Raw genomic sequence first — 26,787 nt, forward strand, 5'->3', positions numbered from 1 at the left:
GTGAGGTGACCCCCCCTTCTGTGCCCCTTGCTCCCCCCAGGGGCTGGGCACAGGGTGACTCGGGCTCCTCTAACCCACTGTCTCTCTGCACCCCCAGGAGGCTGGATCCGGCTGTGCAGGGAAGAGAATCTCCCAAGGGACGAGCCGCTTTCCTGTGGGGTGCTGAGACCCCGGCACAAACCTCCCTGCCCCCAAACACCCCTGCCTCAGAGAATCCTGCCCCCCAACAGCTCCTGACCTGACAACAGCTCCCCAGGATAGGACCTGTGATGCCGTGTGTGATGTTGCACTCCATATGTTTATGGAAATATGGTTGTGTAAATATAATGTAACTGGAATATGCTTTATGCAAAAGGTCTCTTGTAAGTTATCATTACAAATCTTATGATCTACTGAGTGTGTTCATCCCATTTGTTTGCATGTATCTATTTGTATGAATGTATCATTCTTGTATATAAAACTAGAAATATGAAGTTAACTCTGAGGTTCTCTTGTAATTATGTAAAGTGTGGACCATTAATGGTGGCTTAGAATCTTGATGGCACCCATTGACTAGGACAATTGGCTATAGATGGTTTATTTACCTGCAAGCTTTCTTGTGGACCTGGGGGCCAGCCTGTGGTTAATGAAGAATGAGATCTTACAGGGACATGTGACCATGTCACATGATACTGGAATCCATCTTAAACCTAGTGCTTTTCCATTTAGAGGGAGGGGTGGGAACCCAGAGAGACAAAGGATTTCCACCTTGTGCCAAAGATATAAAAGGGGTGGAACCGAACAAAGGCGACCAGTCATGAGGAATCCTCTAGTTACCACCTGAGCTGGAACTAACAAGGACAGTACCAGGGAAAGGATTGGGCCCAGATTAGGAAGGAGTCTAGTCTGTGAAAGAACCTTATTGGAACATCTCTGAGGGTGAGAGTTACCTGTATTCAGTTTCTTAAATGTATTAGGCTTAGACTTGTGTGTTTTGTTTTATTATTACTTGAACCCACTTAAATCCTACTTTTTATACTTAATAAAATCACTTTTGTTTATTAATTGAAGCAGAGTAGGTGATTAATACCGGGGGGGGGGGGCAAACAACTGTGCATATCTCTTTATCAGTGTTATAGAGGGAGAACAATTTATGAGTTTACTCTGTATAAGCTTTAGACCGAGTAAAACAGGTTTATTTGGGGTTTGTATCCCATTGAGAGATAGGAAACGTGCTGAGTGGTTTTCAGTTAAAGCCTCCAGGTTTGGGGGGCGTGGCCCAGACCCTGGGCCTATGTTGCAACAGACATAGCGTGTCTGGCTCAACAAGACAGGGTTCTGGAGTCCCAAGCTGGCAGGGAAAATGGGCTCAGAGGCACTTTCAGCACGTCAGGGGAGCGTCCCAAGGGGGTCTCTGTGACCAAACCCGTCACAGTCGGACTTTAACAGCAGCTGTGGCGATTCCAGCTCAGTTCCACTGGCTCCTCTGTCCCCGCCCCCAGGACAGTCGCTAGCGACTCTGGGGCCAGCGGGGAGACCCCCAAATCTGGGGGATTTTTCGGCTAGAGACTCACTCCAGCGAACAGGGCCGGGGCTGGAACAAACCCCTCGTTTCATACGGCGCCTACCACACCTCCCCTGGTTCCTTCTCTGCTGTGTCTGTAACAGCCGGTCCCAGGGGTCAATGTGGGCTTTGCCGTGGGGCGGAGCAGACTGCAGGCTCTGGACCCCACTCCTGTCCCATGTTTAACGCTGTTCAGTGTGGGGCAGGGACTGGGGCGTGTCCGCATCTTGGGCCCTTTATTATGTCTCCACAAACACAACAAGGCGCAGAGTGATTTAGCTGCCGGCGCATCTGGGCTCCCCCATGGCAGGCATTTGTGGGGAGCTGGAAGGAGGGAGCCAGAAGTTTGAGGGAAGTAGGCTGGGGGTGTCGGGAGGGGGGTTGAGGGCAGAGAGGCCAGGATGGGGGACAGGAGTTTGAGGGCAGACAGCCTCCCCCCAGAAGGTCAGAGCCGGGGAGCTGGATTGTTGGGGGGTCAGAGGGAGCGGGGAGCCATGAACCCCGAGTGCCCCCTGGGCTGCCACTTCTACCCCCAGCAGCCTCCCCTCTTACTGTCCCCCTCATCCTCCCTCAGCTCCAGCCCCCTCAGCCCCAGGATCCCCCATTATCTTTTCTGTCTCCGAGTCCTCAGTCTCCTGCTCACAGCTCCCCTGCCCCACAGTCCCTGCCCCATAATGACCCCCACCCCACATTCACCCCTTCCCCACCATGGCTAGTGGTGGGGCAGTGAGGGTGCGACAGGCTGGAGGTGCTGGGGGGGCAGAATGGGGGAGGGTGTCACGGACTCACAGGTTATACCCACTCTTGGTTCCCTGCAGTCCCTGGGGGGAACCCCCTTCAGGGTGACAGCCCTTCCCTTAGGGAGTCCACTTGCTCTGGACCCCCGGGGCCTCCACTCCCAGAGGGAATAATGCAGCCCTGTTCTCTTGCCCAGAGTGACTCTCAGCCAGCGTAAAACAGGAGGGTTTATTGAGAGTTTGAACCCAGCACAGGAAACTCTCAGGGCCTCAGGCCTGGCCTCCCTCAGCCCAGCACATCCCAGTCTCCCTGCATCCAGGTGGGCTCTGCCTGCTCCCCCTCTCTAGCCCAGAGCCCCCCTGCTTCCCAGCTGGGCATCTGAGATCACCGGCCCCAAGCCCCGCCTCTGTCCATTGTCTTCTCTCCAGGTAAACAGGATCACCTGGGCCTCCTCTCCCCTCTTCTGTCCTCTGGCCCCCTCTGGCTGGAACTGGCTGGTTACATCACTGGGGTCCTCTCTTCGCAGCCCATTGTTCTCCCATTGGCCAGAACCAGCTGTGACTCCTGAGCTGGGTCTCCGGGTCACCCGTTGCTGGGATATCCATTCTCCAGGCCATTGGCTGGGGTCCCAAGTTCCCTCTCCAGTCCTCTGTAACAACAAACTCCCTCTCCCCTCCCCTCATTAAACCACTAACATCCAGGGAAACTGAGTCCCACCCCCTCCGCATGCAAACCATTGAAACCCCACCGAAAACAAAAAAAGCCAAGAAAATCCCCCACTTTGTCACATCTCTCCTCCCTTCGAGTCTGAACGGAGCAGGGTCACTTAGCCAGTGACCTGGGATGTTCAGGGCCCCCACCCCGTGATAAAACATTGCTATAACATTAGCACTCCCTCACATGGACCGCCTCCATGTCATAACCCTGGAGGAGAAGGCTCCATCTCAGCCCCTGCAGGTGCTGGTCCATAAAGGTTTTCAGCATCATCTTTAGGGTCCCATTGAACCTCTCCACCAGCCCGTTGGACTGAGGGTGGTAGGCTGAGGCCCAGGTGTGTCGGACCCCACACTTCTCCCACAAGCACTGGAGAAGGGTTGACATGAAGTTAGACCCCTGGTCTATAAGGATCTCCATGGAGAACCCCACTCTGCTGAAAATGGCCAGCAGCGCGTCTGCCACGGTGTCTGCCTCGATAGAGGACAAGGCCACCACCTCGTGGTAGCGCGTAGTGAAACCTACCACCACTAGGATGTATTTCTTCCCTGACCGGGTCACCCTGCTTAGGGCCCCACTATGTCCACAGCCACCTCCTGGAAAGGCTCCTCTATGATGGGCAAAGGTCTCAGCAGGGCTTTACACTTATCCTGGGATTTCCCCACCCTCTGGCAGGAGTCACAGGACCTTCAATACAGTTGGACAGCATCAAAGGTCCCGGGCCAGTAAAAGTTCTGCAGCAGCCTCTGCCTGGTGCGCCGGATGCCCTGATGCCCTGCAAGGGGGATATCGTGGGCCAAGTACAACAGTTTGCAGCGGTACCTCTCGGGAACCACCAACTGCCTCCTGGCTTTCCAAGCTTCAGTTTGCCCCAAACCAGCCCATTCCCGGTACAGGAATCCCTTCTCCCACAGGAATCTCTCCCGGTGGTCCTCCCCCTGGGACCCTGAACCACTGTGGCCAGCCAGGGCCCTCAGCTTCTCTAAGGAGGGATCCTCCTGCAGCTCCATCTGGAATTCAGTTGCTGGGTTTGAGGATACAGCCCTGGTTGGCGGTTCCTCAGTTTCCCCACCTTGGGACGGAGGCTCTGGCCCAGCTCTGTCGAGCCCTACCCTCAGTGCTTTGGTCCCCCCCTTCAGGAGGTACAGCGTCCCCCACTGGCTCTGGCTCCGGGTAAGGACCAGGGTGCTCTGCGTGCCATCCGGCCAGTTCTCCAAGTCATTACCCATTAGCACCTCGGTAGGCAGGTGATCGTGCACCCCGACCTCTTTGGGTCCCTCCTTAGCCCCTCATTTCAGGTGTATCCTCGCTACAAGCACCTTGACGGGGGGCCTGAACACTCCCCTCAGGGTCATGTAGGCATCAGGCACTAGCTGGTCTTGGCCCACCACCTCGGACCGCGCCAGTGTCACCTCTGCGCCCATGTCCCAGAACCCCTGGATGTGTCTTCCCCCCACCTCAATGGGGATGATGTGGTGATTGTCCCCTGGTCCTGCCCCACACTCACCCGGCGGATTGAGTACGGGCGCTCTGGACCTGGAGTCCCCCCTTCCCCTGCTGGCCTGGCCTGGCGGTCCCCTCCCCCTGGCATAGTCCTCTTGACTGCAGCCCTATGGACCGGCGGTGCCCCCTCTCTCGGGGGGCTTCCACCCAGGTTCTGCTTGGCCGCCATTTCCTTCATCTTGAGGCATTGCACCACCTTGTGTCCCTTTTGGCCACAGTAATTACATTTTAGGTCCCTCAAGTCTAGGGTGACCAGATGTCCCGATAATATCGGGACAGTCCCTATTTTAAGTTATTTGTCCCTCATCCTGACCGTACATCGGTTGGGATGCCCTTTGTCCCGATATTTTGGTTTGTAGTCCGGGACCGCACATTTCATGATCACGAACTAATTTTACCTTCATCAGTCGCCAGCCATGTTTGAACCCAGAATGCAATAAAGCAGGGGCGGGGGAATCTGCATGGAAATAGTGCTCAGTCGACGATTGAAGACCAGACTCTGTGGCCTCCTGGCTTCCAGCCTGGTGCACCTTCCCCCAGGCTGCCGGGTACATTGCGGGTGACTTGTCCTCCCATCCCACAGAGAGACGACAAGCTGTGAGCTGCATGATGCTGGTCCCGGGGTATCCTGGGTTTTGCAGAGATCTCTGCTTATTTTGGCTGCACTAGATTTCACCTGCAGATTAGAGACAAGGTGTGATGGACACAGGAAGAAATGAGACATCGTCGGCTTCCTGTGACTGCAGCCACCAGCTGAGTTCCTTATTTGGGGCTCAGTGGAGGTGGGTTCTGGGGTGTTGGTGGCAGCGCTGAGGTGCCCCTCCCTGCCCCCATCATGGCGTTTGCTCTCACTGTCCTAATCCTCGGGGAGTATCGGAGACAGCCAGAGCGTGTGCCCATTGGGGGGGGATCTGAGACCAGGCGTGTGCCATGGGGTGGGGGGGTATGAGACCAGGGTGTGTGTCCATGGAGACTGGGGGAGGGAGGGTATGAGACCAGGGTGTGTGTCCATGGAGAGTGGGGGGTCGGGTATGAGACCAGGGCGTGTGTCTGAGCCCAGGGTGTAGGATACAGTTGCTCTGAGATCTGGCCCTAACAAGCCATCTCCTTTCCAGGCTGCTGGCCGCTGGACCAAGCAGGGTGTCTGGAAGTGAGTATCTGTGGATCTGGGGAAACTTTATTGTTAAGGAGGGGGAGGGGGGACAAGAGGAGCTGACCCCAGAACTTTCCCCTGAAAACTCAGTTCAGCCTCCTTGTATTGACCATGGGGGACTGAGACCAGAACTTGGCGCTGCACCTGTTGCAGTCAAGAGCGACTCTAGATTGCCCCCCCCCCCGGGGAACTGAGATCCGAACCCGGCCCTGCCCCCATAGCGCTCAGGGGTGACTCCGGATTGACCCCAGCCCACAGGTTTCCTGTGGATCCCTACTCCTGGGGGAATTCTGCATCAAAAAATTAAAAATTCTGCACACAATATCTGAAAATCCTGCAAAATTCTGCATATTTTATTTGTCAAAATAACACAATATAATCATGCCAGTTTCAACTATTTTGCACATTTATTTCAAAATATCTGTCAGCAAGTATGTCTGTAACAATACAGAGCAAAATAGTGACAAAGATTCTGGTAATTTTTTTTGACAAATAGTTTCCTCACTCGGCATATTAATACAGAACGCTGAGTAATTTATTTAAATTACACTACAGAACTGTATTTTCTGAGCCTGTCAGAAGCAGTGCAAAGGCTTGGGGGAGTCAGGGGTAACGGAGGGAGAGGGAAGGGTCCTGGGAGTGAACCTGAGGGGTAGGGGGTGTGAGTGGGAGAAGGTTGTTTTTTTTCTGGAGTTGGGAATTGTTAGGGGGCTGGGAAGCCTCCCGCATGCAGACTCTGGGTGACCTCAAGCCTCCCCCATTCAGTCAGGCACATCAGCCCCTGTCCCCGCAAACCCCGTCCCCATGTGTCCCTGCAGCCTCCTCCCCCATCCTCATCGTGGTGGCATCGTAATGCATGTGCACAAGGGGGCAGAGTTAAGGGTGTTCTGGAAACCTTAACTGTGGTTCTGGAGGGTTTGACTCTGCAGCCTTCCTGCTCAGCCTGGCAAACCTGCCAACGTTTGACAGGAGCCATGGCACCGTGTGAGGAGCGGGCGTGATGGGGAACTCCTCGGTTTGCTGCTTCTTGTACCGTAATTGAGCGGTGATGATGGCTTCATCCTGTAATGCCTGGTTCTAAGGGTCTTTTCTTAGCATGTCAATTAAATAAACGAGGATCATAAGAAAATCTGAGAAAGAGAAATTCCATCCTGTGCCCCCAGTGGGTCTGTGACTGATTGCTTCACCCCCCTTTGGGCTGCCACATGATGTACTGGGGTACCACTGAGTCCGCCTGTTCCACTAGCCTGGACTCCCTTACACTGTCCTGCTGAGCCAGGTGCTCAAGCCTTCCCCAGCACACACACAGGTAGGGATACACCCAGCTGCAGAAAGACACAGACACTGAAACCAGCTCGGCGTCCGAAGCCTTCAGCTCTCAAGTGCACCCCCCCTCTGGAGTGTAAACCCCAAACTGTACTGTCTTGTGCTGCACAGAGAAGGTTTGATTCTGTTCTGGGCTCTGGCAGGGGAGTGGGGTCTAGTGGTTAGAGGAGGGGGGCTGGGATCCAGGACTCCTCGTGTAACTGCTAAGCACCGAGCCCCTTCCGTTTGCAGGCCCAGGTTGGCAGGGCTCCCGCTGGCAGGCACCGCCCGCGCGCAGCTCCCGTGCTGGGGTTTCCTTCACGGGAACCAACGTGCCCTCGGCTGGAGCCAGTGACAAAACAAACGGCCCGTTCTCCCCCGCGACCCGCCGGGCTGTGCAGACACCAGCTGGGCCGCAGCCGGCGCTGAGATCCGGGAGAACAGGAATCCCAGCCTGATGTGCCACGGGACAGGCACCTTTCTGTGTAAATACGGGGTGTCCTTAGTGACACGGGGCTGTCGGCAACATGACCTGGCCCCCCTGACCTCTCCCCCGTTCTGCCCCCCCAGCATGTGTCCCATCAACTCCCTGCATCCTCCTCCGTTCTACCCCCCGAGACCATGTCCCATCACCCCCCAGCCCCTCCCCTTTTTAGCCCCCCCAGGCCCTGTCCCCTCACTATCCTCGGGTCCATCCCCCGTTCTGCCTCCCCCAGCCTGTGTCCCATCAACCCCTACTGCCCCTCTGTCACAAACTGGGGGGTTTTCTTGTTTTTTCCTTGTTTTTCCAATGGTTTGCATGCAGAGGGGGTGTGACTCGGTTTCCCTGGGTGTTACTGGTTTAATGAGGTGAGCGGAGAGGGAGTTTGTTGGTACAGAGGACCAGTGATGGAACTTGGGACCCCAGCCAATGGCCTGGAGAATGGATACCCCAGCGACTGGTGACCTGGAGTTCCAGCTCAGGAGTCACAGCCGGCTCTGGCCAGTGGGAGGACAATGGGCTGCGAAGAGAGGACCTCAGTGACCTGACCAGCCGGTTCCAGCCAGAGGGGACCAAGGGAGGGTTGAGAGGAGAGGAGTCCCAGGCGACCCTGTTTCCCTGAAGAGAAGCCAATGGACTGAGGTGGGACTTGGGGCCAGTGATATCAGATGCCCAGCTGGGAAGCAGGGGGGCTCGGGGCTGGAGAGGGGGAACAAGCAGAGCCCACCTGGATGCAGGGAGACTTGGATGTGCTGTGCTGAGGGAGGCCAGGCCTGAGTCCCTGAGAGTTTCCTGTGCTGGGTTCAGACACTCAATAAACCCTCCTGTTTTACACTGGCTGAGAGTCACTCCGGGCTAGAGAACAGGGTTACATCATTCTGGAGTGGAAGCCTCGGGGGTCCAGAGCGAGTGGACTCCCTGAGGGGGTCCAAGGCAGAGACAGACGTGCTAAGGCTCAGAGAGGTGCGGTTCCAGGAGGTGGAGGGGCCTAACCCCCGAGAGAGAGTGGAGCCCCGAGAAGGGCTGTCTCACTGCAGGGGGTTCCCTCCAGGGACCGCACAGGGCCAAGAGTGGGCACGATCTGTGAGTCCGTGACAATGTGGTAGCAGAGGATGGTTGGCGGATGCACCCTGTAGACAGTTGGCTGCGAGCGCAGGCGCTTTGCAGTGAGTGGCTGCCAGCAATAACATGAGGGAATTGAAAAGAACCAGCCTGGAAATGGCCTAGAACCAGCTCCGCAAGAGCAACCTGGCGCATCTGTACAGGGAGAGGGGGCTGAGCATCGGGAGGCTTACAAAGGAGCAGCTGATTGCTCAGCTTGTAGAGAACGACCAGTCTGAGGAACAGGCTCCAGACCCCAGGGGGGCTCCCGGGGTTCCTGGAGAGCCGGGGAGCAGCCGTGGGGGCAGTCCGTGTACTAGCCGGGCGTCTATCAGACGCGACTCCCCAGTCAGCACAGGGGGACCCCAGTCAGGTATCTCTCTAGAGGAGCTGTGGAGACTGGGGCTGAAAGCAAAGAAGCTCAAGCTGGAGGAGCGGAGGACCATACAGAACAGCAGAAGCACGAGTTGGAGATGGACGAGAGGTGGGCCAAGAGGGCCTGCCAGGGGGTAAGTGGGGAAGGGCCCCGAGATGCCAGTTTTGGGGGGAATCCAAACACCAAACTGCTGCCCCAGTTCGAGGAGGGGGGGGATATTGATGCCCACCTCACAGCCTTTGAGAAGTTGTGATCTGAACCAGATTGACCCCACAGACAGGCTCCGCTGTCTGACCCCCCTGCTGGGGCCCAAGGCCATAGAGGCGTTCAGCCAAATGGATGGTGTTGAGACGGGGACTATGGCCTGTTCAAACAGGCTTTGCTGCGGAAGTTTGAACTGACCCCCGAGACGTACAGGAAACGATTCCAGGGTGTACGCAAGACCTCAGGTGTCTCTTACAAGGAGGTCACCAACCTGCTGGGGGAATATCTCTGCAAGTGGGGGAAGGGCACAGGGGCCACTACCACAGAGGACGCGTATAACCTGGTGGGGTTGGAGCAGCTGTATGACATCTGCCCTCCAGACCTTAAGATGTGGCTAGTGGACCGGAAGCCCAAAGATCTGCGCAGTGCAGGGGCAGTGGCAGATGAGTTTGCGGACAGCAGATCGGGGGCAGGAGGGAGACCCACATCGGGGACTCCGAAGGGGAGTCACCCACAGACCTCTTCAAGGTGGGACTCTGGGAAGCCCAACTCAGGGGTGCCCGGGAATGCTGGGGCGGGGCAACCCCCCTTGTGGGACTTGAGTAGGGTGAGCAGATTGCAAGAGTGAAATATCAGGACACATTGGGTGAGTGGGAGGTGGGAAAGACAGCCACAGGTGCACAGCCCCAACTGGAGCCATGGGAGCGCACAGCCCTAGGAAGCTGCAAGAAGGGTGTAGGGCCCCTGCTGCAGCCCGTGCCACAAGCCACGGGGCAAGGACTCATGGCCCCCACTCTAGCGCCCAGCAGAAGCCACAGGGCCAGGGGCGCAGGATCCTGGTTGCAAAGTCAGACCCAGTTGCAGGGCAGGGGAGCGCAGGGTTGCAGTTCTAGCCCTGGCTCCAGCCCCAGCCGCAGAGGGGAGCCCCATAGTCCTGCCTTCAGCCCCAGCTTCAGCCACTGACAGCTGAAGCAAACTACGTCACAGAGGTCTGGAATCAGAGAGTGTCACAGGCCCCCTGACTAAATTATAGACTTAGTTGTAATCCATATTTAAACATACAGATTTATTTGTACACTAAACAAACAACAGGGGTAAAGGGCCGGGTTTTTTATTCAGTCAATAAATCCACTTCCCAATTTGCAGACCTCTCAGATGTGCCAGAAGTCTAGTATTTCTTGGATGACTTTGCCATAGTCATGACTTGCTTCTGGGCAATCACAAAGCTGTAGAAGTCCTTGCAACTCATCCAGAAATTCATTTTGACAAGGGTTTCACTCCACACCAAGTCTGTGCTGCTTCGATTCCGGACATCAGTCCATGCACCTTTCATGATTGAAAATACACACTCTGTGTATGCATTGCTTACTGGTATACTGAGCATGTGTGACACCGGCTTTGTCATGTTCAGGAATTCAGTGCTACCATCCTGTTTCTCAGCACTTGAGACCAGAGTTCCCCAACTGAGTATTTTCCAGGCTCCAACTTGGAGTTGATGTTTTTCATGATACAGTACTCATTATAGAGCTGATCAAGATCCACTGTTTTCTGGAGGTTTCAGAGTAGCAGCCGTGTTAGTCTGTATCCGCAAAAAGAACAGGAGTACTTGTGGCACCTTAGAGACTAACAAATTTATTTGAGCATAAGCTTTTATGGGCTACAGCCCACTTCATCGGATGCATAGAATGGAACGTATAGTGAGGAGAGATATATACATACTGTGACAAAGCTCTGTCCTTGTCTCCGTGGGTCCCGCGTTTCCTGGCAGATTTCGCTAGCCTCAGAGGCTCACTGTGACCCTCCCCTTAACCCTTCTCTCTCTAGAGACAAGGGTCACAGTCTACTGAGCCATTTTCATCATAAGCCAGTGAGGGAGGTGAGGAGAAGCTATCCTCCCTCGCACAGTCTCTGTTGTCTCCCAGTCTCAGTGATTAGTCAGGGGGGCAAAGGGGGGAGCCCAGGCCCGCCCTCTACTCTGGGCTCCAGCCCAGGGACCCTAATAGTATCAGCTATGGTACCTGACCTTTTAGGAACAGGACACGTACAATTCTCTGGACTACGTCCCCACAGCAGCCCCCACTTCCTCAAGCTCCACTTCACCCTTACCTCAGAGCCTCCTTCCTTGTACCTGATGTGGTGTGTACAGCTCAGTCTCTCCAACAGCACAACTTCCTCCTACAACTCCTGACATGCATGCCCACCTGACTAACTGGGAGGCTTTTAACTAGTTTCAGCCAGCCCCTGATTGGCTTCAGGTGTCCCAATCAACCTAGCAATCTCCACTGCCTTCTGGAAAGATCTTAATTGGCCCCAGGTGTCTTAATTGACATGGAGCAGCTGCCATTTACTTATCCTGGTACCAGAGATTTGTTTAACCTGGGGCTAATGTATCTATCTCCCATTACTTTTCTATAGCCATCTGACTCAACGCGGTCAACTCACTAGCTCCTGAGCCCCACTCTGTGACCCCCCCAGCAGCCCTGGGTGCCCCACTCTGCCCTAACCTGGCTCTGCGGCAGGTACTGTGATAAACTTCTGCTCCTGGAGGAATTCTGCAGCACTGGGCAGGCAGAGAATTTTTTCCCCCCCACAGAAAATACATTCTGCCCCAGAAGTGCTGCAGTTCTGCCTTTTGCCCACCAGGGCCCGCTGTGGGGCCAGAACAGCGGGCTGTGTTCATGCTGCTGGCTGCTCTGGCACCAGAGCGGCCTCTCGTGGGGAAAAGTTGGAACTGCAGCACTTCTGGAGCAGAATGTATTTTCTGCGGGGGGGAAAACAAAATTATGCAGGACAGGTGATTTCTGCGCATTCTAGGGTTGCCAGCCCTACAGGATTGGCCTGGAGTTTCCAGGAATTAAAGATTAATCTTTAATTAAAGATTATGTCATGTGATGAAATCTCCAGGAATACATCTGACCAAAATTGGTAATCCTAGCGCGTCTGCAGATGTGCAGAATTGCCCCAGGAGTAACAGACTGTGGATGCAGTGAGGTGTCTGTTACCCCTGGTGCTGTCCCTGGGGCTGGGCACTAAGGGCAGATTAGGCACAGGGGGAGGGGGTCTGTGTCTCCCCATCTCACTCCTGTTTGTGTGTGAACGCAGAGCTCCCTGCGCCCGGACCCTCCATCTCCGTCAGCCCTAGAGGGGTGATCGCCCCGGGACAAGCCATCACCATCCGCTGTCAGTGTCCGTGCGAGGCCAGGAGATTATTTATGTATAAAGATGGAATCAAAATCCGGGAGGTGGAAGCTGCTGGGGATGGGGGTGAATTCACCATCCCCAGCACCAGATGGGAAGACTCAGGGAGCTACAGCTGTCGATCTCGCTCCAGATTAGAGCCGCCCAACAGGTCGGATCCCAGTGATTACGTGCGGATTGTTGTAGCAGGTGAGAGGTCCGGCTTGGCATCCCCACTCCCAGCTCTACAGCCTGCCAGACGCACAGGGGGTCTCTGGGCCGATGGGCATTCAGAGCCAGGCTCTACCCTGAGCCCGGGGCCCAGCAGAGGGGACACCCAGCCGAGGATCAGGGACAGAGTCACTGGGGGGTTCCCTAGCCACTGGAGATTGGGGAATGAGGGGGGGATCCCTGTCCCCAGGGGACCTTGGGGTGTCACTTAACCTGCCTGTGCCTCCATTTCCCCTTGTACGAATCGGGGATAATCATCCCTCCTGCACCTTGTGTTTGGTTAGATCGTCAGGATTTGGCTTTAGGGCGGGGGGTTTTTCTCCCCGTGTCTGTGCACCTCTGACTCCCAGCCCTCTCCCAATCTAACCACTAGACCCCACTCCTCTCCCACAGCCGGGGATAGAACCTAGGCGTCCTGGCTCCCAGACTGGGGGGGCCCATTAAGTAGATAGATGGGTACACAGGGGTGCTCTGGATTTAGGTCCTCGGGCAGTTTCGGTCATAGCTCCCAGGAAACTCAAGGTAATATGGTACAAACAAAGGTAGGTGTATTAAGGGTAAAGGTACAGAAACTGGGTAAAATAAGGGGAGAAACACGAGCATAGACAAACAGTGAATCCATGACTGGTTTAGGAGCTTGAAGCTCAGACCCACCAAACCTCCCTTGGTATTTGAGAAAACAACAAACGATGCCCCAATACAGAAACCTTTCTCTGCTATTTCTAGGCACAGTGGGCACCATATATGGATGTGAGGCCCAGGACCGTCTACTCTCCGGCTGATTGGGAGCCTTCGAGGAGGACCACTGGGAAGTCCCGACGACAGGCAGGGAGACCCTCTGGGATCCTGATCACCAGGAAAACAGCAGGACCCTTCACAGGTCAGGTGGATTTGCTGGGGTGGGGATGGTGATAATAGAATCATAGAATATCAGGGTTGGAAGGGATCTCAGGAGGTATCTAGTCCAATCCCCTACTCAAAGCAGGACCAATCCCCAGACAGATTTTTTGCCCCAAATGGCCCCCTCAAGGATTGAACTCCCAACACTGGGTTTAACAGGCCAATGCTCAAACCACTGAGCTATCCCTCCCCTCCTCCTTCAGTCTTGCTATGGGATGGGTGGTGTTCTCACTGGCTCTGGAGCCGTGGGAAGACCCGACCGTCCATGCGCTGCCGCTGGAACGGACAGCCCCGCGCCGGCGCTGAACAAGATCTTATATTGTCTCAATGGGGGGGGGGGGGGGAGTTCTGAGGGAACGGAATGTTGGGGGCTGGCTCTGGCGGGAAAAGCTGGTTCTGTCCGGTTTGAGCCAGGGGAATCCAGTGTCTTAACTGTAAACAAGTCAGCCTACAAAGATGGAGTCCAAGGGTCACAGTTCATATACTCCATGTTGGATTTCATTAAAACCAGTGATTCACATAACATTACCTCATAAATACATTATTAAAGCAGCTAATTGAACACATTAAACAGTACCAACATCCCTTACTTATTTATAGCTAACATATCCCCTCCTTGGTGGTGTTTAAGATTAACAATCACAATAACCACCACATTATTATACATATTAACACAAAACATCGTGTATAAAATACAAGAGAGGATCGGCATATGTGTTAAGACAAACTGTTAGAGTGCTAAGTGCTGAAATATCAAAAGGGGTTCATTTAGATATTTTCTTAGCTTTCTTGAGCCTACACAGACAAACATTTAATATAATTACACAGATGATCAGAAGAAACTGAATTATTAAAAATACCATGATTGGGTGAAGCATTATGAACCAAGCAGCATGTGTCTCACCCGCATCTGTACTAAAAATACCTTCCCACCAGTGTAGTGGTGTAGTTTCCTCCTTTACCTTTTTAAGGATTCGCTTTATATTACCTACACTACAGAATGATGGACTGTGAGGAGGTACTTAAGACCTTCTGACCTTAAATTGCTGATGTAATACATGAGCTGTTTATGATGTAATAACCTTTTGATTGCTTCTAGGTCAGCTCCAATATGTATGGGCTTAATATAGTCATAAAAACGATATTCTGATTGAATAACCTCCGACTCTAAATCATGGAAGGTGAGTGTCTAAGGTGAGTGTCTAAGGGAATTGCTTGTATGACTTATGGTTAGCCAGTGGGGTAAAACCAAAGTCTTCTCTGTTTGGCTGGTTTGATTTGCCTAGGTGTGCAAAGGAACCCCAGCCTTGGGCTGTAACTGCCCTGCTCTGAGCAATTTGTCCTGATACTCTCAGTTGTGTCCCACCAAGGGCATCATCGTCACAGTGGCGTAGTCGGGCTTGGATCCACAGAACCAGGTCAATGAAGCTTTGGGTCAGAACCCCACACTATCCAAATTTGAATTTTGATAGTGACAGTTTGGTTGGTTAAAGAGCAGTTGCAATGGGTGAGCAAGGAGCATATGAGGGCCTTGACAAAAAAGCCCTGGAAGATTTTTGTTCAGAAAAGGGGCTAAGCTTTAGAAAGAAAGCTACGAATCAAGAACTGAGAGATCTGTTAATGGCCAGTGATCAGGAGACAGGAGCACAGCCCCTACCTGAGGCTACATAAGCTGCAGAAGCAATTAGAATGCAAAAGGCAGCAAATACACTGCAACTTGAGCATGAGCAGAAACTAGCAGACATTCGATGCCTGGAAAAGCAAAAGAATGGCTGAATTGGAAAGAGAAGCTGAGGTCTTGGCTACACTCGGGACTTCCCAGCGCTGCCGCAGCAGCTCTGTGAAGCGCGAGTGTAGTCGCGCCGCCAGCGCTGCGAGAGCTCTCTCGCAGCGCTGTATGTACTCCACCTCTCCGAGGGGAATAGCTTGCAAGGCTGCGAGCGAGTGTGCAGCACTGCGAGCGAGCGTGCAGCGCTGCAGGCTCTGATTACACTGGCGCTTTACAGCGCTGTACTCGCTGTGCTTGGGGGGGGGGTGTTTTCACACCCCTGAGTGCGAAGGGGCTCGTAGGGAGTGTATTGAGCTGCTGACTGCTGAGGAGGGGGTTCGCCAGATGCAACAGAAGACTCACCAAATGCAACAGGAGATGGCCAGACTTCAGCTCCAAGGCCTTGGCTACACTTGCAAGTTACAGCGCTGTAAAGCCTCCCCCAGCGCTGTAACTCACTCCCCGTCCACACTGGCAGGGCACTTACAGCGCTGTATCTCCCTGGGTACACCGCTGCAGGTACTCCACATCTCCGAGAGGAATAACAGCTGCAGCGGAGTGGCTACGACTCACGGGTCTGAGTGTAAACGCTTGCAGCGCTGTACTAATCACCTTGTCAAGTGGCCAATCCTCTCCATTGTTGTGACCGGCTGCAGGAATGCGGAAGTGCCGGTTTCAAAGCTCCTACCACAGAGAAAAGCAAACAGTTTGCAGCTTGCTTTGAGTGAGTGAATGAATGAGCAGGGGACCGGGAGTTCGGAACTTGCAAAATAGAGAGCTGACATGCTCCAAAAAGCACTCTCTCTCCCCCCACACTCCCTGTCACACTCCACCCCACCGCCCGTTTTGAAAAGCACATTGCAGCCACATGAATGCTGGGATAGCTGCCCATAATGCACCGCTCCCAACACAGCTGCAAATGTTGCAAGTGTGGCCACACCACTGCGCTGGCAGCTGTCAGTGTGGACAGACTGCAGCTGTACGAAGACAGGTTTACCTCACAGCACTGTACAGCTGCAAGTGTAGCCAAGGCCCAAGTCAATAAAGCAATGGAAGAACAGCAGAAACTGTATCCTCTTGAAAGTCCAGTTTATAACAATGTTGGTATGTTGTATAACTCTGAGCAGTTGTCTGGGTGTAACCAAATGTACCCCAACACTGCCACCTTTTATGTAAATGTTGTTACTGTAAGTTCAGTAGAAGGTGACCCCATATATTGTGCCCATGCTATGCATGGGAGTGGTCATGGAAAATTCATAGAGAGTGTAAAAGTCAATGGTAAACGCTGTTTAGGGCAAATTATGGCTTCTAACATCACTCTTGTTAAAGCAGATCTTGTCAAAAGAGGGAGATTACTTACCAAATCAGAGTGTGAATGTTGTAGTCCTCTATGAGTTTACTGTAAGCGTGCCTTCAGCCAGAATCCACCTTGAATGGAATGGTACTTACATGCAGTTATAGCTGGTGTAAGGAAGTTATTGCCGAAGGATCTTTAGATTGGGGAAAACATTAAAGCTTTGTTCAGTCCAGGTAATCAGTCACAGGAAGGGAATGATCTTAAACCTGGGTCTGTTGTGGTCAATGATTTGACTGGGAAGGGTTTCTTCAAATGTGCAAAAAAGCTGTTTGTCTGTGAATGAAGTTTCCGAACGTCTGTCTAATGTCTCAGAAGTGAATTTGGAATTAGATCAAGCACAGAAAGATCTCATTGGTCAGGAAAATGTTTCTCTGGAGCAGATTAAAGTGGATGGTCGGGTTAAAGCCCTAACGGAGGAAGAAAAGGCCAGGGTAGATTTTTGATGGGTGATGGATTGTTGGCTCATACAGCTTATAAAAGTGAACCTGAAAAGGATAACTGTGATTTGCTGGAAGTAGGTCAGTGTGGTGAGAAGAGCAGCAGTTTATCTGTTGGGAGTGGCAATGTGCCTGGTAGGGAAAGTTTGGATGAGTCTAGGCAGCCTTGTGAGCTGATGGCTTAATCTAGTCAGCAGTTTGGGAAGGCCGGGATAGTGGAAGATGAGTGTCCCTAGACCTTACCTGTGTGGAGAATTGTGACAGTGAAGGAAATGTGCCCGTGTCCGTTAGGGATATTGACTTGCCTATGGAGGGAGCTACCCCAGCCTCCAAGCAGTTGTCTGTGAACAGCCCTGTGACAAGGGAAAGGTTATCCCAAGCTGTGTGTCTGGTAAAGGAGAATGTGTCTCCGGCTCTTCTTTGTGGAGCAGACAGAAGGTGCCTTTCAGCCTGTGACGGTTGAGAATAGTGCAGTTGTCTCAGAGTTGATTCTGGATTCAACTAAAACCCAGGAAAGGAATGGTCCTAAGTTTGTGTCTGCTGGGGAGAATGGCTCTGTAACTCGGTTGCATCCAGTTAGTGTCTATGCAAAATCCCAGAGACCAGACAATTCTGGTGTATTTTGCCTGTTGCGAACGTGTGGCTGGAATGGGATGTAGCAACTCTGTCTGATCAGGGTGATACCCTAGCCAGGGCAGAAGGAGAGCAGAAAGGTGATTTAATTGTGTTGGCTACTGACGGTGTGGAAACTTGTAGCAAGAAGAAAAAGATTCCTAAGCTTTTGTGTGGCAAAGGGAAGGAAAATGCTTCTGACCTTTTCACTATGAAATCTAGCAGTTTGCCTGAAAGGGGATTGGGTAGGATTCCACCTGATGAGCCAGAGGTGATCCTGGATTTACGTAAGTAAGACCCACAAAGACTCTGTTGTTGCTCAAGGAAGTTTTCCTCTAGAGCAGTGGTTCTTAACCTTTACTGGAGGGGGAGGGGACACACTGAGGTAGCTTTTATGTGATTTTGCATCCTGTTAATCTCCAGATTTGTAATAAACAGAGAACCACAAACCAGTCGCCCCCTGTCCCTGCTCCGGGAATGTGTGTCACACCTAGGGGAGATGGGATTGCTCTGGGTGGAGGGGTCAGTGGGCCCTCCTGCTCTAACCACTACACCCCAGTCCCCTCCCAGAACCAGGATATATTACAGGGTTGCTGCCGGGGAGTAGGGTGACCAGATGTCCTGATTTTATAGGGACAGTCCCGATTTTGGGTCTTTTTCTTATATAGAATCCTATTATCCCCCACTCCCTGTCCCAATTTTTCACACTTGCTGTCTGGTCACCCTACCGGGGAGTCAGGTTTATGCCGAGCTTCACTGGCAGTAACAGAAACAGGAAGCGAACGCCGGCTCTAGACACACTTCCCCTTTTCACGGATTGTTTGGCTGCTCCTTTAGGAAATTAGGATCTAAATGTATCCCTCCCTCCCTCCCCACCTCACAGGGACCAGAAACCACCCCCCACCCCTCTGTCCCGTCTCTCTCTCACACCACTGCGCTAAGAACAGTATCTGCAGTGACACTACCTCGGAAGGAGGTTGGCCAGACCCCTCCACCCCCATACTCCAGGGTGGGCGTTGGGCCCAGCTGGGTCAGGAAGGAACCTCTGCCCTGCTCCATAAGAGAGGATCGCTTCGTGGGGGGCACTGTGTGTGTGGGGGAGCCCTCCTCTGCTCTCAGCTGCTGCTCCAGGGAGGCTAGACAGGCAGCCTGGGCACCTCTTGATGCCTCCTGAGATTCCCCCATTCCCAGCTGGTCTCCGGACTGGTCAGCTCCCATGTGGGGCTGGGAGGTGAGGGGGGGTTTGGGGACCAGGCAGCTGTAGGAGGGGATGTGGTTTTCTGGGCGTTGCAGGGATCTGGCTTAGCGCTGACCGTGGTAGATTTGGCCTGGAGATTGCAGAGAAACCATCTGATGGGGAGGAAAGGGGCCGAGCGCATCACGGGCTTCCTGGGGCTGCAGCCCCCGGTGCAGTTCCTCATTCCGCTCGCACTCGGGCCTCAGGCTGGGTGGAGCTGGGCACTGGGGTGTTGGTGGCAGTGCTGAGAGGCCCCCACTGCCCCATCATGGCATCTGCTCTCACCGTCCTCCTCCTCGGTGAGTATTGGAGGCAGCTGGGGTGTGTGTCCTTTTGGGGAGGGGAATGTGAGACCAGGGTGTGTGTCCAAGGGGGGGGGAATCTGGGACCAGGGCGTGTGTCCATGGGGAGGGGAATGTGAGACCAGGGCGTGTGTCCATGGGGAGGGGGATCTGGGACGAGGGTGTAGGATCCAGTTGCTCTGGGATCTGGTCACTAATGAGCCATCTCCTCCCCAGGCTCCTGGCTGTCCGGGCACAGCGGGGTGTGGGGAGGTGAGTATCAGTCTGTGGGGTGGACAGTAACATCAAGGATGGGGGAGGGGATGCATGGGATGGGGAAAAGAGGAACTGAGCCCTGAACCTTCCCCAAAATTCAACCCAAACTTCCTCTGTGAGCTCAGTCCTGTCCCCGATCTTCTGTTCCCCACCCCCCACCCCATGGAGTAACTAGGAGCCGAATCTGGCTCCCGGGGTCTGACGAAGAAGACGGGAACCATCCCTGGTTCAATGTCCTGCCCCCCCCCCCCCAGGCTGTGAGGATCAGTGGGGGGCAAGGACAGCATGTGGATTTATTTCAGCTCATACAAACACTAACAGGGCCCATCCGTGGGATATAAATCACCTCAGGGTAACTGAAACGTTCACTGTCAGTGCCGCCATGGGGGAGAAGCCGCCAGATCCACCCCCACCCCCAGATCTACCCCTGACAGCTCCCTCCCCTGCACTCACAGCCTAGGGTTACCATATTTAAAAAATAAAAAAAGAGGACACTCCACGGGGCCCTGGCCCCGCCCCTTTCCCACCCCCTTCCCCGCCCCAACTCCGCCCCTTCCCCGCCCCTTCCCCGAAGTCCCCGCCCTAACTCCCCCTCCTCCCTCCCAGCCACGCGAAAAGGGCTGCCCAAGCGCTACCGGCTTCATGGTTTGCCGGGCAGCCTCCAGACCCTGCGCCCCCGGCCGGGCACTTCCCCTCCAGGGCTCCGGCTGCTGTGCTCCTCCCCTGACTCTTCGGCTCTGTTTAAGAGCCGAGCTGCCCAAGCGCTACCGGCTTCGGGCAGCCCCCATGCCTCTGGACCCTGCGCCCCCAGAGCCCGGGAGGGGAAGTGCCCGGCTGGCGGTATTTTTCCCGGACATGTTTGGCTTTTTGGCAATTCCCCCCGGACGGGGGTTTGATTACCAAAAAGCCGGACATGTCCGGGAAAAAACGGATGTATGGTAACCCTATCACAGCCCCCCGTTCCCAAGGCCCAAGGTCTTGTGCGACTCCTGCCGGTCACAGACTCTATTTCCAACCCCGGGGCGGGGGGCAGAGCTGCGGGGGCCCACTGGTCAGGCTCCTTGGCTGGCCTCAGGTGTGGCCTGGGGCGGGGACGGGGGGACTATCACTCCATAATGGAACAGAATTGTAGGTCGTAGCCCAGCGACCCCAGCGAGATCATTGTAGCAGGTGAGGGAGGGGTGTGGCCCAGTGTCCCGGCTCCCAGCCCCACACCCAGCCAGATCCTCTAGGGGTTTCTGCACTGATGGGATGCTCAGAGCCAGGCTGGGCAGTGGGGACTGGGCCCAGCAGAGGGGACGCCTGGCTGGGCAGTGGGGACAGAGTCACTGGGGGGTTCCCCAGCCAGGGGGGACAAGCAGCCACTGGAGATTTGGGGCAGAGGAAGGGGGGATCCCTGCCCGCAGGGGGAGCTGCAGAGCAGGGGGGGCCTATCCCAGGCAACACATCACTTACGGGGTGATAGGTGGAGCTGAAGGTTTTAAACCTCGGTGTATAGTAGAGACTTGCACAGTCCCCTACAAGTCAGGAGTGGTGCTGTGCACAGAACCCAGGAGTCCTGGCCCCCATCCTCCCTGCTCTCCCCACTAGACCCCACTCCCCTCCTAGAGCCAGGGAGAGAACCCAGGAGTCCTGGCTCCCAGCCTTCCCAGCAGAGAAGCCAGGGAGTGAATGGAGCCTGGACCCTGGACTGGCCTGTCACCTGCCAGGAGCCCGTCCCCAGGGCCACTGAGTCTGACTCACTACTGTGGCTGCATGATGAGGACGGGCCCCAGGACAGAGTGATGGGGCCTGCGTCTCACGGCCCGTCTGCTTCCCACTGCAGAGCCCAGCTACCCCAAACCCATCATCTCCCTGAGACCCAGCGGGGGGGTCTCCCTGGGGGGAGCCGTGAGCGTCTGGTGTCGGGGGCAGCGCCGGGGAGTGCGGTTCGTGCTGAATAAAGAGGGACGCCATTTCCCACCTGTGGATTCGGATGACATTGAGGCTGTGTTTCCCATCAGCAACGTGAGCCGGGAGGACGGCGGGAGCTACAGCTGCTCCTATCACAGCAGATCGGAGCCGCTCGCCGTGTCGTACCCCAGCGACCCCATGGAGCTGGTGCTGAGAGGTGAGGGGCCCGGCTCGGCCTCCCCGTTCCCAGCCCCACCCCCAGCCAGACCCTCACGGGGGCTCGGTGCCAATGGGACGCTCAGAGCCGGGCTCTTTCCTGAGAACCTGACCCCGCAGAGGGGACGCCTGGCTGGGGAGCGGGGACGGAGTCACTGGGGGGTTCCCCAGCCAGGGGGAAGCAGCAGCCCCTGGAGACTCGGGGCAGGGAGGCTACTTTAACGCTGCCCCTTGTGTGTAGGAACCGAGAGTTGCTAATTAATCCCATGATCCCATCCCCTCTGTTCGCCAGGCCCTGCCCCAGGCCGGAGCTGAATGAGGCAGGGGCTGCAGGAGAAGTGGTGGCTTGGTGGACACGGCGCTGGGCTGGGACCCAGGAGATCTGGGCCAGCTCCTGGCGCAGCCACAGACAGTGTGTGATGGGAGCACGTCACAGTTTTCAAAAGTGTCCTTCATTGTGGGGGGCTTCAATCTTGGGGGATCTCAGGCCAAGCGCCCACAAACCGAGACTCCCACAGTTAGTGGAGACCTCTGCAAATCCTGGCCTCAATAGCGCTGGATCCCTTGTGCTGTCGGAGCATGTAGGGTCCCCGCCATGATCAGGGTCCCTTTGTGCCAGGCGCTGAATAAACACAGAGTGAAGAGACAGTCCTGGCCCCTGGGAGCTCACTGAGGAAAGTGAACATGTCTGTGTCTCAGTTTCCCTCTGTGTAGAATGGGGATAAAGACCCCTCTCTGCCTCCCAGGGGGCTGACTCCCTTCCTGTGTGGAGCTCGGGCCCTGTGGTGCGGCGTGCCAGAGACCAGCCCATAAGTCGCTCTGTGCTCGGGGGGGCAGATGCAGGGAATGAGGCCGGGGCCACACATGGGCATATGAGGACCCAAGAACTAGGCAGCTGCGGCTCGGTGTCTGTGGGGCTGGGAGCCCAGCTCACAGTGCTGGGATTCTGGGTGGGGAGAACTCTGGGATCTGGGAGAGAATCTCTGCCTGGGGTGCTGTGGATCTACCCAGGGCTGGGGCCGGTTGGGGAGGCCGGGGCTGGGTGGGTGACCGGGTCTGGCTCTCACAGCCTGTCTCCTGTGCGCAGATCCCAGCTTACCCAGACCCTCCATCACTCTGAGCCCCACTGGGGTCACCGCCCCAGGGGCAGACGCCACCATCCGGTGTCAGGGGCAGCGCCGGAACGTGACGTTCTTCCTGCACAAGGCTGGAGACCTGAACCCGCAGCGACACGTGGACCCTGCTGGGGACGGGGCCGAGTTCCGCATCCCCACCATGGGCCGGCAGCACGGAGGGAACTACAGCTGCAGCTACCGGCCCCAATCAGAGCCCTTCATCTCGTCATACCCCAGCAGCTATGTGGAGCTGGTGGTAGCAGGTGAGGGGCCTGGCTTGGCGTCCCCGCTCCCAGACCCAAAGCCAGCCAGAACCTCGGGGGGTCTCTGCACCAATTGGACACTCAGAGCCAGGCTTGGGCACAGCAGAGGGGATGCCCGGCCGGGGAGGTTCCCCAGCCAGTGGGGAGAAGCAGCCAGTGGAGATTTGGGGCAGAGGAAGGGGGATGGGGGAGCTGCAGACCGGGGGGGCCTTTCCCAGACAACACATCAGTTACGGGATGATGAGCGGAGCTGAACGTTATAAACCTCTGTGTATAGTAGAGACTTGCACAGTACCCTACAAGTCAGTGGTGGTGCTGTGCACAGAACCCAGGAGTCCTGGCTCCCAGCCCCCCTACTCTAACCACTAGACCCCACTCCCTCCCCCCCCCACCAGAGCCAGGGATAGAATCCAAGAGTCCTGGCTCCCAGCCCTCCCAGCAGAGAAGCCAGGGAGTGCATGGAGCCTGGACTGGCTTGTCTCCTGCTAGGGAGCAGAGCTCTAGGCCCCTAGAGGCTGGGGTTGCTCCATGTCTCATGCTGTTAGCCCAGGGCTCAGAGGAAATTCTGGCCCCTGTGGAAAGGCATCCAGGAGCCCATCCCCAGGGCCACCGGGTCTGACCCACCACTGAGGCCGCGTGGTGAGGACGGGCCCCAGGACTCACGGCCTGTCTGCTTCCCACTGCAGAGCCCAGCTACCCCAAACCCAACATCTCCCTGAGCCCCAGCGGGGGGGTCTCCCTCGGGGGAGCCGTGACTGTCTGGTGTCGGGGGCAGCACCGGGGCATGCGGTTCGTGCTGAATAAAGAGGGACGCCATTTCCCACCTGTGGATTCGGACGGGTTTGAGGCTGTGTTTCCCATCAGCAATGTGAGCCGGGAGGATGGTGGGAGCTACAGCTGCTCCTATCACAGCAGATCGGAGCCGTTCACCGTGTTGTACCCCAGCGACCCCGTGGAGCTGGTGGTGAGAGGTGAGGGGCCCGGCTCGGCGTCCCCTTTCCCAGCCCCACCCCCAGCCAGACCCTCACGGGTGCTCGGTGCCAATGGGACGCTCAGAGCCGGGCTCTTTCCTGAGCCCTGACCCCGCAGAGGGGATGCCCGGCCAGGGAGCAGAGATGGAGTCACTCGGGTTCCCCAGCCAGGGGGGAGCAGCAGCCCCTGGCGACTCGGGGCAGGGAGGCGACTTTAACGCTGCCCCTTGTGCGTAGGAACCGAGAGTCGCTATTTAATCCCATGATCCCATCTCCCTGTTCTCCAGGCCCCGGCCCAGGCAGTGCCCCGGCTGGGGCTGAATGAGGCAGGGGCTCCAGGAGAAGTGGTGGCTTGGTGGACACGGCGCTGGGCTGGGACCCAGGAGATCTGGTCCTTCCTGGTGCGGCCACAGACTCTGTGTGATGGGAGCACGTTGTGGTTTTCAAAAGTGTCTTTCCTTGTGTGGGGGCCTCAATCTTTGGGGGATCTCAGGCCGAGCGCCCACAAACCGAGACGCCCACAGTTAGTGGAGAACTCTGCAAACGCTGGCCTCAATAGCGCTGAATCTCTTTCGTTGGGGGAGCATGTAGGGCCCCCGCCATGATCAGGGCCCCATTGTGCCAGATGCTGCATAAAGACAGAGTGAAGAGACAATCCCTGCCCCTGGGAGCTCACTAAAAAAAATGAATCTCTCTGTGACTCAGTTTCCCCCCATGTAGAATGGGGATAAAGATGCTTCCCTGCCTCTCGGGGCACTGACTCCCTTCCTGTGTGGGGCTCGGGCCCTGCAGTGCCGGGCACCAGAGACCAGCCCGTGAGTCACTCTGTGCTTGGGCAGGGCCGGACGCAGTGAATGAGGCACGGGCCACACATGGCATATGATGACCCAAGCACTAAGCAGCCGTGGCTCGGTGTCTGTGGGGCTGGGAACCCAGCTCGCAGGACCGGGATTCTGGGTGAGGGGAACTCTGGGATTTGGTAGAGAATCTCTGCCCGGAGGCCCCTGGATCTGCGCGTGGCTGGGATCAGCCGGGAAGGCCGGGACTGGGTGGGTGCCAGGGTCTGGCTCTCACAGCCTGTCTCCTGTGTGCAGATCCCAGATTACCCAGACCCTCCATCTCTCTGAGCCCCATTTGGGTCACTGCCCCAGGGGCAGACGCCACCATCCCGTGTCAGGGGCAGCGCCGGGACGTGAGATTCTTCCTGCACAAGGCTGGAGACCTGAACCCGCAGCAACACGTGGACCCTGCTGGGGACAGGGCCGAGTTCCACATCCCCACCGTGAGCCGGCAGCACGGAGGGAACTACAGCTGCAGCTACCGGCCCCGATCAGAGCCCTTCGTCTCCTCAGAGCCCAGCAACCCCGTGCAGCTGGTGGTAGCAGGTGAGGGGCCCAGCTCGGTGTCCCAGCTCCCAGCCCCTCACCCATCAGATCCTCGGCTGGGCTCTGCAGCGATGGGACGCTCAGAGCCAGGCTCTGCCCTGAGCCCTGGGCCCAGCAGAGGGGACAATCGGCCGGGGAGTAGGGACAGTCACTGGGGGGTTCCCCAGCTGGGGGGAGCAGCAGCAGCTGGAGATTCAGGGCTGAAGGGGGTGGAGATTCCTGTCTTCGTCGTGCAGGGGTGGTTGGTGGAATCTGCCTTTGAACCCGCCGTGGAAACAGGTTGTGGTTCCCAGGGGCTGGGGCTGGCTGTGGGGGATGGGAGCACTGACTCTGGGTGCGTGGGGCCAGACATCAGCGGGAGGGGCAGCCCCCTAGGGCCCTGGGCATCGCCCGAGTGTCGGGCGCAGCAGGTGACGTACCAGCCTCCCCCAGCGCACACTGCCTGGCTATGTTTGGCAGCAGCCGAGATACCCCGGAGATGAGCTCACTGCACAGCAGACAGGCTGTGGCAGAGGTACCGGGGGGTGGACGGACAGAGCGATCCTATGGGGACAGGGAGTTCGGGTGGTTCCCTGTTCTGGGGGGCTAAGACCCTGAGGCTCTGATTGTCCCCATCCCCTGGCCTGGTGCTGGGGTGCCGTGTGTCTTGGGGGCAGTTCGTCCACCTGGGAGCCCCATTCACCAGGGAAGCTGAGGCTCAGCCCCCCGGGGCAGCAGGACGCAGCCTTCCCTGAGGGGGTCCGGCCCCGAGGAGGCCGCAGAGCTGCGGTGCCTGGGAGATCCCCAGAGGGGGGCTGGGCCAGATCTGCCGGACGGGGGGTTGGAGGCTCCGCTCCGGGGCAGTGCCAGCTGCTGATCTCCCCATCCAAGTCGCCGAGTGACTCTTCCCTTCCCCCCACAGCAGCCCCCCCGGATTTCACCAACACCAACATCGCCCGCCTGGGGCTGGGTGCCACGGTCCTGCTCGTCCTGGGGCTGATCCTGGCTGAGGCCTATTACAGCCGCCCAAGGGGGGCACCCTAGGTGAAATGACCCCCCTTCTGTGCCTCTTGCTCCCCCCAGGGGCTGGGCCCAGGGTGACACGGGCCCCCCTAACCCGCTGTCTCTCTGAGCCCCCAGGAGCCTGGATCCGGCCGTGCAGGGAAGCGAATCTTCCCGGGGGACAAGTGGATTCCCCGTGGAGTGGTGAGACACCGGCACAAACCCCCTGCTCCCAAACACCCCTGCCTCGGAGAATCCCCCACCAAACAGCTCCCGACTTGACAGCGGTGTGACAGGTTCGGTCACAGAGACCCCCCCTTGGGACTGTTACCTGATGTGCTGAGATTACCTCTGAGCCCATTTTCCCTGCCAGTTTGGGCCTCCAGAAACCTGCCTTGTTGAGCCGGACATGCTATGTCTGCTGCAACACAGACCCAGGGTCTGAACTACGCCCCCAAAGCTGCAGACTTAACTGAAAACAGCTTAAGAAGTGCTCTTGTCTTCATCACCCAGACACCCAGTTCCCAATGGGATCCAAACCCCAGATAAATCCGTTTTACTCTGTATAA

General features: G+C 56.3%; 1 protein-coding gene across 1 annotated transcript; it reads left to right on the forward strand.

Moving 5' to 3' along the window:
* Positions 1-9,011: 9,011 nt before the first annotated feature.
* LOC135893087 (immunoglobulin superfamily member 1-like) lies at positions 9,012-26,260 on the forward strand. Its single transcript, XM_065420872.1, has 8 exons — positions 9,012-9,047; positions 9,291-9,576; positions 12,221-12,505; positions 21,220-21,504; positions 22,591-22,881; positions 23,568-23,852; positions 25,004-25,237; positions 26,139-26,260. Exons 1-8 carry the CDS (start codon positions 9,012-9,014, stop codon positions 26,258-26,260), a joined length of 1,824 nt encoding a protein of 607 aa, XP_065276944.1.
* The last annotated feature ends 527 nt before the right edge of the window (positions 26,261-26,787 follow it).

This window comes from Emys orbicularis, chromosome 21 (genome assembly GCF_028017835.1).
Source record: "Emys orbicularis isolate rEmyOrb1 chromosome 21, rEmyOrb1.hap1, whole genome shotgun sequence".
In the NCBI taxonomy this organism is placed as follows: domain Eukaryota; kingdom Metazoa; phylum Chordata; order Testudines; family Emydidae; genus Emys; species Emys orbicularis.